Below are 13,035 nucleotides of genomic sequence, written 5' to 3'. Positions count from 1 at the left end.
CAAAAACTAGAGGAAGAGAGAATATTTGAAGCCTCTTTACAAATAAGATGCCTTCGATTCTTCTTGGGTACCGCCGGTTATGAATTGTAATTTCAGATATAATTTCACCATGAAAGTAATTTTATACATTCAAATTGATAGAATATTGGTAAATGTCGTGCTGAAACAAAATTTATGTCCTTGATGGTAATTGTCAAAGCACAAGTTACTATCATTAACTGTCACAAATGCTGTTATTCTTCAGACGAATTTGCCCATTCTAAAGAGGTGAAACATATGTCAGAAGACTGACTAACATTTTCATACCCAAGGTTTGGTCTTAAATCTCTCCACCCCTTGTTGACATAAATAACACCATTTCACCCAAAATCAAGTATAAACAACATTTTCACCTAAAATCAAATTTTGTTTGTGAAAAACAATACAACAAAATTATGTATACCAACTTTATGTATACAAATGGATATATATTTGATGTATATTATCGAGTGATTGAGCCATTTTGAATTAAATATAAAATAACACTCAATCACATGATGACACATAACGTATGTATATATTTGTGTACTAAAAAGTGAGTACACATAACATTACTCAAAACAATATTAAGATTTGAAATTACCAATTTATTTTTATTATTTCATTTTTCAAAATTATAACTTTAAATTAATAAAAATTAAAAATAATATCTTAAACATTTAAATCATAAAAAAAACCTTTAATTTCTCTTTCCTTTTACTTTCATTCTTTATCTTTTTCTTATAAATAGGGGTTATTGAAAATTATAAAAAATTTTAAAAATCTTTTAAAAATTTATGAAATATCAATATACCTTTCAATAATTTCAAAAATAACAATTACAACCTAAAGAATTGAACAAAATATAACAAAAAATTAAATTATTATGTTTAAAATATTTATGTTTGATTAAAAACTATTGTTTTTTATTATTTTTTAAAATTAATTGATGATCAAATTATTATTTTATTATTATATCATTAGTTTTTTAAATAAATTTTGATTTTAATTGTATTATTTACATCAATTAAAGGTAGGTAAGTGTTTTTAGACCAAACATTGGGCCGGAAAATTTTACTTGCTTAGGTTAGAGAGATGATGCTGCTGCTTGGGCCGGCAAAATGATTTTGTTAATCAGGAAAAATATTTAAATCAGAGAATGAGCAAGTGTGAATTGCAATCATAATAAAAAAAAAAATCTTCCAATCGTTTACTTCCCTGTTCTCCTCGCTTTTGGAACAAAGGATCCAACCTTAAATACAAACAATTTTGTTTCATAATTTCCTCAGGAGCCTGTCTGCATGTGTCTAAAACTAGTTTTGTCTCTTCTGGGTCAATCTCAGGAAGTTTAATGGATCAGTAGAGTGAAGTCAATCTCTTTGAGTGTCTGGATTTGCTTGAATAAAACCGGGCTCTACGGGGAAAATCATGTTGTATTCTCTCAATACAACTATGCCCAAGAGGCCTAATCTGCTCTTTGTTATGTGTCTCCTCATCATGATCACAGCAGTCGAAAAATTTGCAGTTTCTGAGAGTTTAACAGCAGACTGCAGCCTTCATTTTGAGCCTTCAGCATCAGATAATACAGCTTGTGAAGGGGGAGATTGGGGTGGATTTCTGCAGAAAAACTGCTGTGGTTCATCATTCCAGATATACCTCTATGCATTGGGGCTGCGGACAAATCAAACCGGACGGCTTTTCTTGAATTCCAGTGAGCAGAGTAGTTGCCTGACTTCACTGAAGACATTTGAAGCAGATGTATTCAGTTGTGGCATTGAGAAGCTAACAAGTGGTGCTGGTGACTGCTCTGACTATTCTGTTGGTGATGTTATTCACCATCTGGGGGAAGAACTGAAAAGTTTCGGTGAACATTGTAACTTCCCAGGCTCTGGTGAGCAGTGGAATCAAACTTGTAGCTCCTGTGTGAGAAGTTGGCGAGCCATAGGAGAAGCATATTCGACAGCCTCTGATGGCTTGTCATTGCAGAATGAAGCTGATATCTGCAGGTTTGCAGTGATGTTATCATTAACAAGTAGTAGAATTGAAGATGAAAATTATGTCCAGAATGTTTACAAATGCCTTGCCGAGCAAGAAAGCTACTCCGGTAAGTATTATCTTGATAGATCTCACTCATAACTCATGGATTGCATTAAATTGTTTTTCCAGAAAGGATCAATTCTAGATTCTCTCTTTGTTCTGCAGAGAATCGAGTATCACGCAATAACAGGAAGAAGAAACTTGATGCAGGTGATTCACAGAAACTTTGAATACTTATGATGTGAATTCTATTCTTCTTAACATCAAGATTTTAATATGAAAACAGGTTTTTGGATTCTGATTGGAGGGATCCTTGCAACCATAATTGTTACTGCCTTATTCATTTTGTTCAAAAGATTCTATAAATCAAAGCCACCATCAACAAGACCTGGTATGCACCGAGAAGGCATAACTATGATTCATATATATAACTTTTGGTAAAAAACATACTGATTCTGTTTTTTCATTTAGCCTTATTCAAGGATGTTCAACTAAAGGATCCTGGCTGTCCAAAATTTCCAATCAAGGAGGTGTATTCTGCCACACAGAACCTAAATGAATTAAATCTCATTGGTGAAGGAACTGCAGGTTAGTATAAAAAGGATATATCTATTGAATCAAAATTTAAGTTCCCAGGTTTCTTTCAGGTGGTTTGAGTTGTTATTTTGTTCTTGCATCAGGAAAGGTTTATAAAGGTGTGCTGTCCAGTAACCGGCATGTTGCTATTAAGCACATTATCAATGATGGAAATGTGGAGACTTTTGTCAGAGAAGTTGCAAGCTTATCTCATGTTAGACACCCGAATCTTGTCGCCTTGCTTGGCTATTGCTTAACTGTGGATGAGGGTTTTCTCATTTATGAATTATGTCCCAATGGCAATCTCTCAAAATGGATTTTTAGTATTCCTCTATCTTGATCATAAATTTCTTGTATATACACTTTTTATGTGTATAGGCTGACCAAAGTGATTCATAACAGGGAAGGATAAGACCCTATCGTGGATCCAAAGGCTTGAGATTGCGATTGATAGTGCTCGAGGTCTTTGGTTTCTCCATACTTATTCAGAAGGCTGCATTGTTCATCGCGATATCAAGGTTAATTATTTGTAATGAATATCAATATGCCCCATTATATACAAGAATCAACTTAATTTTTGGTCCCTCTTGCAGCCAACAAACATTCTCCTTGGTCCAAATTTTGAAGCCAAGCTTTCAGATTTTGGCTTGTCAAAGGTTATTGATCTGGGGGAATCCCAGGTGAGCTCTGAAGTAAGAGGAACTTTTGGCTATGTTGATCCTGAGTACCAAAGCAACTGCCAAGTGAATTCGTCAGGCGATGTTTACAGCTTTGGAATAGTACTTTTGCAAATTCTCTCAGGGAAGAAAGTCATTAACATGAACTTGAAGAGACCAATGCCTTTAAATAAAGTGGTAGGAAACCATGATGCATCCCTCACTCAATTTTAGTATTTTCCCATCATTTTTTCTACTGTAATTGGTTCTTGCATAATTTCCAGGCAAAAGTCCTAACAAGAGGTGGCAATATAATAGAATTTGCTGATCCTAAACTTAATGGGATGTACTCAGCCGAAGCTTTCGATGTCACACTTCAATTGGCTCTGTCATGCACAGCCCTTAAGCATCAACGACCGTCCATGGAGCAAGTTGTTTTAACATTAGAGAAGGCCCTGCACATATCAACAACAGCTAAAGAATCAACCCCTGAAACTTCAACTGAACATTTTTACACTCCTGAGAGACAAGTTTTGAAGACTGAGATTTAGTGCCTTGTTCATTGTAGCAATAATTCCCATAACAGAAAGCAAATTGAACAATAATTTTCTCAATCAATGATCGAATTGGTTATAGTTTCCCGGAGTATCAGTTTGTAACAAAAACATTAAAGAAACCTATTTCTCTCTTTTTCTTTGTTAAATACAAATTTGAATGTACAAGTCCTGTCACAAGTCACATTGGATCTCTCTCTTATAAGATCTTTGTGCTCCTGTATCTGTTGTTTCACTTCAAAAGATTTAATCAATTAATTAACTCTAATTTACTAACTAAACATCCGAGAAATCAGGCTCATCTGGCTTAAACATCTTGGGCATCTTCAAGCTACTAGAACTGGCATCGACTGCTTGAACTGAACCTTGCTGCTGAGTCACTACGCTCCGGACATTGCTTGCACTTTGAGCCGCTGCATTCCCAACAGTAATTCCATGGCTATACTCATTATTTTCATAAGCTACATTAGCCATGTAATAGCTATCTTGGTCAGGAATTTGCTTGTAGTAGAAGCTACCCTCTCGTAGAATCAATTCCTTTCTCATCTTCCTCTTCCTAAACCTTCTCCAAGCAGATTGTATGAAGCATGCACCCCATGTTCTCCATTGATGCGAGTAGTATCTAAAGGCATGCTGGAGCTTCTTGCTGTGGAGCTTCTTGAACTGCTGAGCAACAAATTTGAAGTCTTCTGCTTGAAGGGCGAAAGCTTCAACTTCACAAAGGGCTCTCACCGTCCGAGTTGAAGAAGGTAAGTTGAGTGTAGAGGAGGGCATTAAGGCCCAAGTTAGCAGCTCTTCCCCACAGAAATCACCAGGCCTAAGAGTGATGGAGTTGAAGAAGCCAGACCTTCCTCCATTAGTTGTAGAGCTCTCCAGCTTTCCTCTAATTACAAAAAGCATCTCATTCACCGGATCACCCTCCCGAACAATGTATGTATCTTGAGTACTCAAAGATGAGATGAGACGCTGGCATATTGCATCAAGAAGCTGGTCATCCATTTGGGCGAAAAATGGAACCTGAGCAATGAAAGAATAAGAAGATCAAAAGAATTCAAAATGCTTCATTACATGTTTTAGTTCCAAAGACTTACACGGCGAACAAGAGCAATACACAAGTGGCGCTGAATTTCTCGCCTGAGGTCCAGAGGCAATGAACGCAGTATAGATTCTTCATTCACTCCTCTTGTAGCTTGCCATTTATACTGAACAAATTGGCGAACACGTTCTTGCAAATCTTCAGGCAATTCGCGGTGCTTCATCCACTCCTCTGTATCTCTTCGCTTAACTCTCCATTCTTCAAATCTTACAGTCATAGATTGCAAATATTTCTTCAACAAGGAAAAAGAAACAACAAAACTTTCTCAATACATCTTACATACATTTTGCCAGTCAACAATTTTCCTGTTTAACCATTGAAAACTCGTTGGGTAGTGGAAGATACCTGCATGTTGCCAATCAACAGAGCTGAAAAAAATGAACCAGATATACATACAAGAATGGCAAATATATTCTCCCCAATATAAACGGTTGTATCAAAGTCTTGCGCATATGAACTGCAAAGGAAAACTAATGGATTTTATAAGCATGAACTCTATTGAATTGCTTCGGCAAATAGACAAAAAATATTTGTCCTACCTTAAACTTCTCAAACCCCACCAAAGACAATATAATATCCTCTTAATGATTGATAGTTCGGAAGCAACAGAATCGGTAAAAGCATCTCCAAATATTCCAAACTTCAAGTTTTGGGCATCATCAGTCTCATGATCTGGGTCGCATTTTTTGAGGACATTTGTGATAAGCACCCAGTTCAGTCGTTCAGGCGAGCGTGAATAACGGCAATCAAGAAAATCGAGATTGCAGAGACCTCTTTTCTGATTCTCTGCCTTACACTCATCTCTCCAGCATTCTAATTGCCGCCCTACGGACAATAGGTACCAAGTTGCTCCAACTACCTGCACCAACAGTGTGAATTCAGTTTTTGAAACCAAAAAGAGAGTTAATCTAGTCCAATAAACTTACCCCATAGTCCGTTTCCAAAACTGAATCGAAACATTTCAAAGCTATTTCAGAAATATAAAAAATTTGAAAAGCATTTCGAAAAAAAGAAATGGTTTCTTTTCTTTATATTTTTATCGATTAAAGATTGGTTTAAAAATTGTCTCTCCTCTTCAGCGGATTAACACTCACTTTCTCTCCATCTTTGGCCTATATTTTTAAGAAAATATAATTTAACGTTTTCGTTTGCATTTCAACGTTTCCATATTTCTGTTTTTGTTTCAATGTTACATAGTAATCAGTCTTATATTAACATTACTAAACAATGAGGAGAGATGTACATACAAATTCAACGTCTCTCTCTTGTATTTTATGGTCTAGCCGACAAATCGTGATGTATGAGGAAAAAAAAAAAAAAAAAACAAGCGGAGAGGAGTGACCTGATGCTTACATGACTGGCAAGCAAGAAAAGAAGGAGATTATAGGCAGCTCCGGACCAAGCAGTCTTAGCAACAACTCCTGTATATTTGATAATTCTATAGTTCAAAGGGAAGATGACAAACAGTCTGGGAATATATTGAGCTAGAACAATGAGAGCCAGAGTGGAGTTGTCATTAGATTTGGTTTTTAGCGCAGGAATCACGTACCAGATCACAAGCTGCAAACCACAAATTTATAAAAGATATAAAATTTCTAAAATCAAATCAAAATGTTGCCCAGAAATCAAGAAAATCCTGGATATAAGAAAGAAAAACCAAACCTGAGGCAAAGGAAGAGCAGCGGCAAGATCAACAATGAAATCTTTCTTGAAATACCTCATAGAAATCTGAGAGGGATCCATAACCAACTCTCCCCTCCCAAAAACCCTAGAACTGGGTGACACAAAAGCCGTTCTAAATTTCATAAATATATGAAGCGTATAAAAAAGATCAGCAACAGAGCGGAAAAAGGTTATATAAAAGCCCGAGTTAGTGTCAATTGCCAAACAGCCATCATGCCTAGCCGTTGGAAGATAAAAGTAAAGTGGGTCAATGAAGAGAGCGATGATACATGAGGCAAGGAAGATGTAGTTCCAGCGTGAGACAAAATCCGAGTTAGGGTCCAGTATTTCGCATTGCCAGCAGAGGAATTTAACGGTGGGGACGGCGGCAGGATTGGTGGCGGTCAGAGTTGATATACTATTAGAAGAAGGGAGGTTTTTGTGGTGGAAGGGGCGAAAAAGGGCGGAAGAGGAGGGGATGGAGGTGGAAGAGGGAAGTAATGGAAGGTTGCCTTTTTTCTTATCCATCATATTCTTCTTCCATGGCTGCAAGGAGATACAATGAAACGAGGTTATCTAGAAGAGATTTTCAGCCATGGGAAATGAAAGAGAGGACAAAACAGCATTGCGAATTCTGAGGATGGAAGGAAAGAGGACAGTGGGGAAGGAAATGGAGTTGGTTAAAGAATGAAAAGAGAATTTGGCGGGAAACTGAAGAGAAACCTTAAAAATCGGAAGAGGCATTACATGATCGGAACGTAAATTGTACTCGCTTGGCTAGCCACATATGGACAGAATTCGTGGTTAAAAAAAAAAAAAAAATTTATATCCGCACGTGGGATCTCAAATGTGTCAACATAATTAAGGTGACGGAGAAATCGTATTATATAATTAGTTATTTTAAATTAAAAATAAAATAATATTTAATTATATAATAATATATTATTATTTTTATATAATATTATTTTATAAATATATAAAATCATTCTTAAAATATTTTTTAACAAATTATATGAATATTTTTCTAAATTTATTCCTAAAAATATAAATACAATAATTATAAAAACTCGAATCATATTTAGACTTTTAAATCAAATATCAAATTACAAATTCTTTGAAACAATGAAAAATAAATTTAATCGAAGAAAAGAATATGATCATAAGAGTTATATTAATCAGATAAAAGATATTATTGATACGAGTTGGAGGGGAAATATACAAATATTAAAAGAATATATTTAGATTTATTTAATCTAATAAACAAAAGAGATGATATGATTAACGAGAAGGTCAGGTGTAGAGAGAAATTGAGCGAGGTTTTCTAAAGAAGAAACTGGAAGTGGCCCAAAAGAGGCCCAAGACATCATAGTTTGATGGGATTGAATCTGATGGAAAGTAGGGGCGTAAGCTGTGAGCTTCGTGAACTCAATTTAACTCTCTTGAGTTTAATTTATTTAAATATAATTTTTAAGTAAAATTTAAATTTAAAAATGGTTAATTTAAATAAAATATTAATAATTTTAAAATATTTAAAAATTTATATTTATATCTTTAAAATCTTTTCAAAATTTTTTAAAATCAATTAAAATTTAATTTGACTCAAATTGATTCAATATTTCGTTTACAGTAACAGATTTTTCCAATTGGCCAAATGATTATTTCCCACCCAAGGTTTGATGTTTTCTCAAGTTTTCACCCTTTAACTATGGAAACACCAAACACCTATCCATAGTCGATTAGATTTAACAAAACTCTAACGGTGGTAAGGGTAAAATTGTCATTTTTGCTATAATATTAAAAATAAACTAAAAAAGAATCTATTTTGCCCCCCTAAACTTTAAAAACTAAAATTTTCCCCCAGCTTAAGTTTTAAAAAATCACCATTTCACCTTAGGGTTTCGTGTTGAAATCTCCGGCGACATCTCCGGCTCCATTGCCAACGGCCTCTCCCTTTCGAAGCTTCCTCTCCTTCCGGCAAACTCTTTCCTCCCATTTGGACGTCCGATTAGAGTTGGAGAAGCCATGGAAGCGTTGTCGTCTAGGAAGACGAGTCATCTTCGTCTGGAAAGATGATTTCTCTTCCCAGACGACTTCTCTCTGCGTCGGATGCATAGTGCAAGAGTTGAGGGCGGCCGTCAGTGGAAAAGAAATCGTCGGGAGGGGAAGACGGCCGGTGATGGCGTCGAAGAAAATGAAAGGGTTTGGAAATAAACCCTAGGGGAGGAAATGTAATCTTTTCAAACTTAGCTTAGAGAAAAAATATTAGTTTTTAAACTTTTAGGAGGGAAAATGAGATTAAATTTACTACCGTTAGAGTTTTGTTATATCTAACCGGTCATGGGTGAATGTTTACTGTTTCCATAGTTAAAGAATGAAAACTTGAGAAAACATTAAACCTTGGGTGGGAAATAGTCGTTTGGCCTTTCCAATTTCTAAAGCTATGTTTCCATGAAACGACAATCACAAAATTGTAGAAAAAGAAGGGCATTCACCTTAATTAATAAATAAATCATAATAGCCGGCTAATTATCAATAGCACTAATTAAGCAGTATTATTATGCAGGAGGGCCGGCTGGTAATTTACTTATATAAATAAAGTTAGTCTCATTCATTAAAGTTGAAAATTCTTTGATCAAATCAAGCTTTCACATGTCAATTCTCAGTGAAATAATTAACGATTCTGATGGGAATTTTGTAATTAATTAATCAACTAATCTGCCTTTTCCTTTCCAGACACTTATCCGATACAACATGAATCACCTTCAGAGATTTATATATATATAATATAAGCTTAAATTTAGCCTTCTTATTTGGACAAAACAGAATAAAACCCGGATTCTACGGCCTCTTGGCTAAAGGAGTATTTTCAACCCAAGTTTAATTGGATTTTTTAAGTCATATTTAAAAAATTTTAAAAATTTAATGTCTTATTTATTAATCAATTAAAGTTGAATTTTTTTTTGTTAAAAATATGAATATAATCATTGTTTTATTAACTAATATTAAAAAAATATAAAATTCATTCATTTTCTCCTTAAATTTTAAAAACTAATATTTCCTCCTACCTAAAGTTTTATAATTTTGAAAAGTCACACTTTTCCCTCTCCCAAAACCTTAGGGTTTTTTTTTTCTTTCTTCTGACTACCATCTCTGATAGGGTTGGATTTGAGCCGAGCCGAGCTCGGCTCACAGCCAGCTCAGGCTCGGCTCGGTTTATTTATAGGCGGCTCGAGCTCGGCTTGAGTTCAATTCGACTCGTTTTTTATTATCAAAATGACATCGTTTTGTATAAAAAATTTTAAAAAAAAATCTACCGAGTCAACCCGAGCCAGCTTGAGCTCGATCGAGTCGAGCAGAGCCCGACTCGTTTCGAGCTCGAGCTCGAGCTTGAGCTGGCTCGACTTGAGTCCAACCCTAATCTCTGATGTCAATGATCTCCTCTCTCCACCCTAAATGTTTGGCAGATGTACGTGAAACAATTTGACGAACAGATCCAATGACAAAAAAAATCGGAATCTCTTCATCAGAGACAAAAAGATCCGTTCTAGATTTCTTTTCATAGATTGGCCAACAGTTTAGGATAGAGAAGAGAGGTCAACGACATCAAAGATAGTGGTTAGAGGGGTGGTAAAAAAAATTTGGGGAGGAAATATGACCGTTCAAAGTTAGAAAACTTTAGACAAGAGTAAAGTTGTTGTTTTTTAAAACTTAGGAGGAAAAATAATGAATTTTATATTTTTTAATATTATTAATAAAATAATGATTTTACTTCTATTTCTAACAGAAAATTCTAACGGCAATTGCACTATAAGTAAGACTTAGATTTTTTTAAACCTCATAAATGTAACTTTGATAACATAATTAAACTTGAGTGGGGAATAGTACTTTGGCCTAATATGTTTTATCAAATTCAAGTGGCTTAGGACAATCTAATAGAAACTTTGAGTAGTAAAAAATGAGATTTTATATATAAGAAATTATGAGTTTAAATCTCTTGACTCTATATCAAGATCAAACTCTTAACTTACTTAATTGTAGAGTTGATCACTGAATCTGAAGTTTATCCAACAAGAAATCACTTCTTTAGATCTAAACCCAATCAATTAACATTTAAAAATCATGATGTGGAAGGGTTAATATAAGAAATTTTAAAACTTTAAGGATATTTATGATTTTTTTTAAAATGAGGGTGTTTATTAAAATTGTTTTATTTTATTTTTAAAAAAATATATCATATGATACGATTTGATATATAGTATATGATATGATTTCATAACTATGACTAACAACATCCAGTACAATCAAAGGGAGTCTCTTAGAATCCTAGTCCAGGTGAATAAGTTGAAACTGCAGGGGGTATCAAGTAATTTCTCTTCTGGCCACACCATTTTTTAGCACTGCCATGGAAGGCCGTGATTCGCGTGTATTAAGAAAACAACAATTAGAAAATGCCCACATTTTTTTTTTTAATTTTCTTTAAAATGTGAAATTAAGAACAATTATAAGATGATGATAAATGAAAAGTTGAATTGATGAATAATGAATGGGATCCAACTTAAAATTCCAAACACACGGATAAAAAATAAAGGCCAAGGTAGGGCAGTCGGCAAACGCAAGTAGTGGAAAGTGGTCTCCACTCCTTGACGTGATGTGATGTTTGTGACTGCAAAATCCCCCACTGCCACTTGCCGCTCGCCACTGTTTTGAGGTTAGCCTTTTTCTTATCATTCATGGAAAGAGGATGAGATCATGTCATCGTAATCTCTAGTTGGACTGGATCCGAATCAAATTAAGATTGCGTACTTTTTAGCCCGAGCTCAATTTAAATAAAAATAATTTAACTTAAATTTATTGAATCAAAATTAAAATATAATTTATATTTGATTTGAATAAAAAATGATTTGTTTCGATTTGATTTGAGTTTATAATTCAAATTTATAAGAAAATAATATCGTTTTATTTAATAATATGTAAAATAATATCATTTTTATAATTGTTTAATATAATTCAAATAAAATCAAATCATCTTTTAGCTTGTCAACCACACCAAACCAAAATCTCTATAATTTGAATTCAGTTCAATTTAAAAAATGAGTTAATTCTTTTAATTTAAAATTAGTTTAAATTTAAGGTAAATAAATTTGGATTGAACTGAACCGAACTAAACTTTGAGAACACATTGATTCAACTCGAGTTATTTCAAAATCAAAAAAAAAAAACAAGTTAGTATGACGCATATTTTAATTTTTTTTAAATAAATAAATTATATATTTTTTCTTTTTTTTATTAGCATATCCTTTGATATATCCCTTATACTCTTATCTCTAGTATAAGGGATATATCAGAGGATATGCTAATAAAAAAAGAAAAAATCTCAAAATCACCCTATATAAATAGAATGTTAAAGGAGGAATTTTGCATAAATAACAATCCAATAAACAATTATAATTTTTTATCTTTTCCACTTAAACTCCAGTTATTTATATATCTAATATATTATTAATAAAATTATGTATATTTATTTTAGATATATAAATAAATATATATTTTATATATATTATTATATGATTAATTAATTTTGAATTAAAAATAAAATAATATTTAATTATATACTAGTGTATATATATATATATTTGTATATCTAAAATAAATATATATATAGTATTACTTATATGTTATTAGTTTAAAGTTTAAATTTTTTAACTGAAAAATAATGATTCCATTTAAGGTAAATAAATTTTTTAACCATTTAATGTTAAAAAAAAAAGGGTGACTAAAATAAGGTTGGATTATCAAATTCAGTAACTCCTTTACCCTCTATTGTAATTATAATATTTTCCCCAGTTGGGTCTAGTCAACTGCAGAACCACCGTTTGGTTGGTGGGTAAATACACTCAAATACACAAAAAACATGGGGACAAAATTAAAAGTTAATTATGGTTAATTAATGTCTAATTAAACTTAGTCAGGGAATGCACGTGTTTGTGAGACATTGTTTAGATTCTGGTGTTGTTGATAATATAACTTAAATGGGATCCCATGGGTCCCTGACTAATCATAGGCTTCCAGACAAAACAATCAGGGGTCCATGCAGCAAGGGATTTGTTTTCTTTCTGAAATTTTCTAAGCTTCAACCTCTTTGAAAGATGAAGATGAAGATGAAGACAGAAGATGATGATGGATAGATACAATTTTGAGGGAGACTAATTACTTGTTGTGGATAGGATAAGAAAGGGTGGTGGTGATTGTATTATAAGTGGGATATTTGTTTAACGATTTTACTAAATCTACAGCTCATATATTTCCTGGCCGGCCAGTCAGACTGAAACCAACAATGGCTGTGTATTAGTGCTTATGCCACTGAATTTTAAAATCTCCATTTTAATACTCTTGCAAGATCCAAAGATAACATTATCAATCTCTGAGAATAGTTTAA

At 33.4% G+C, this 13,035-nt stretch overlaps 2 protein-coding genes across 2 annotated transcripts; one reads left to right on the top strand and one right to left on the bottom strand.

The window, feature by feature from the left end:
• Positions 1 to 1,225: 1,225 nt before the first annotated feature.
• Positions 1,226 to 3,903, top strand: LOC123196533 (LRR receptor kinase SERK2-like). Its single transcript, XM_044610597.1, has 8 exons — positions 1,226 to 2,122; positions 2,185 to 2,265; positions 2,342 to 2,446; positions 2,527 to 2,643; positions 2,736 to 2,954; positions 3,034 to 3,149; positions 3,225 to 3,485; positions 3,572 to 3,903. The coding sequence occupies exons 1-8, from the start codon at positions 1,447 to 1,449 to the stop codon at positions 3,836 to 3,838; spliced, it is 1,842 nt and encodes a 613-aa protein (XP_044466532.1). The 5' UTR covers positions 1,226 to 1,446; the 3' UTR covers positions 3,839 to 3,903.
• Positions 3,893 to 7,195, bottom strand: LOC123196103 (cyclic nucleotide-gated ion channel 18-like). The gene is made up of 6 exons (XM_044609986.1): positions 6,600 to 7,195; positions 6,291 to 6,497; positions 5,477 to 5,796; positions 5,283 to 5,394; positions 4,933 to 5,169; positions 3,893 to 4,858 (listed from the first exon to the last, which is right to left on the bottom strand). The coding sequence occupies exons 1-6, from the start codon at positions 7,128 to 7,130 to the stop codon at positions 4,118 to 4,120; spliced, it is 2,148 nt and encodes a 715-aa protein (XP_044465921.1). The 5' UTR covers positions 7,131 to 7,195; the 3' UTR covers positions 3,893 to 4,117.
• Positions 7,196 to 13,035: the final 5,840 nt, after the last annotated feature.

Source organism: Mangifera indica, chromosome 14 (genome assembly GCF_011075055.1).
Source record: "Mangifera indica cultivar Alphonso chromosome 14, CATAS_Mindica_2.1, whole genome shotgun sequence".
Lineage (NCBI taxonomy): Eukaryota > Viridiplantae > Streptophyta > Magnoliopsida > Sapindales > Anacardiaceae > Mangifera > Mangifera indica.
Note: the sequence above shows the minus strand (reverse complement) of the source record. Positions and strands in the feature narration are given on the sequence as shown.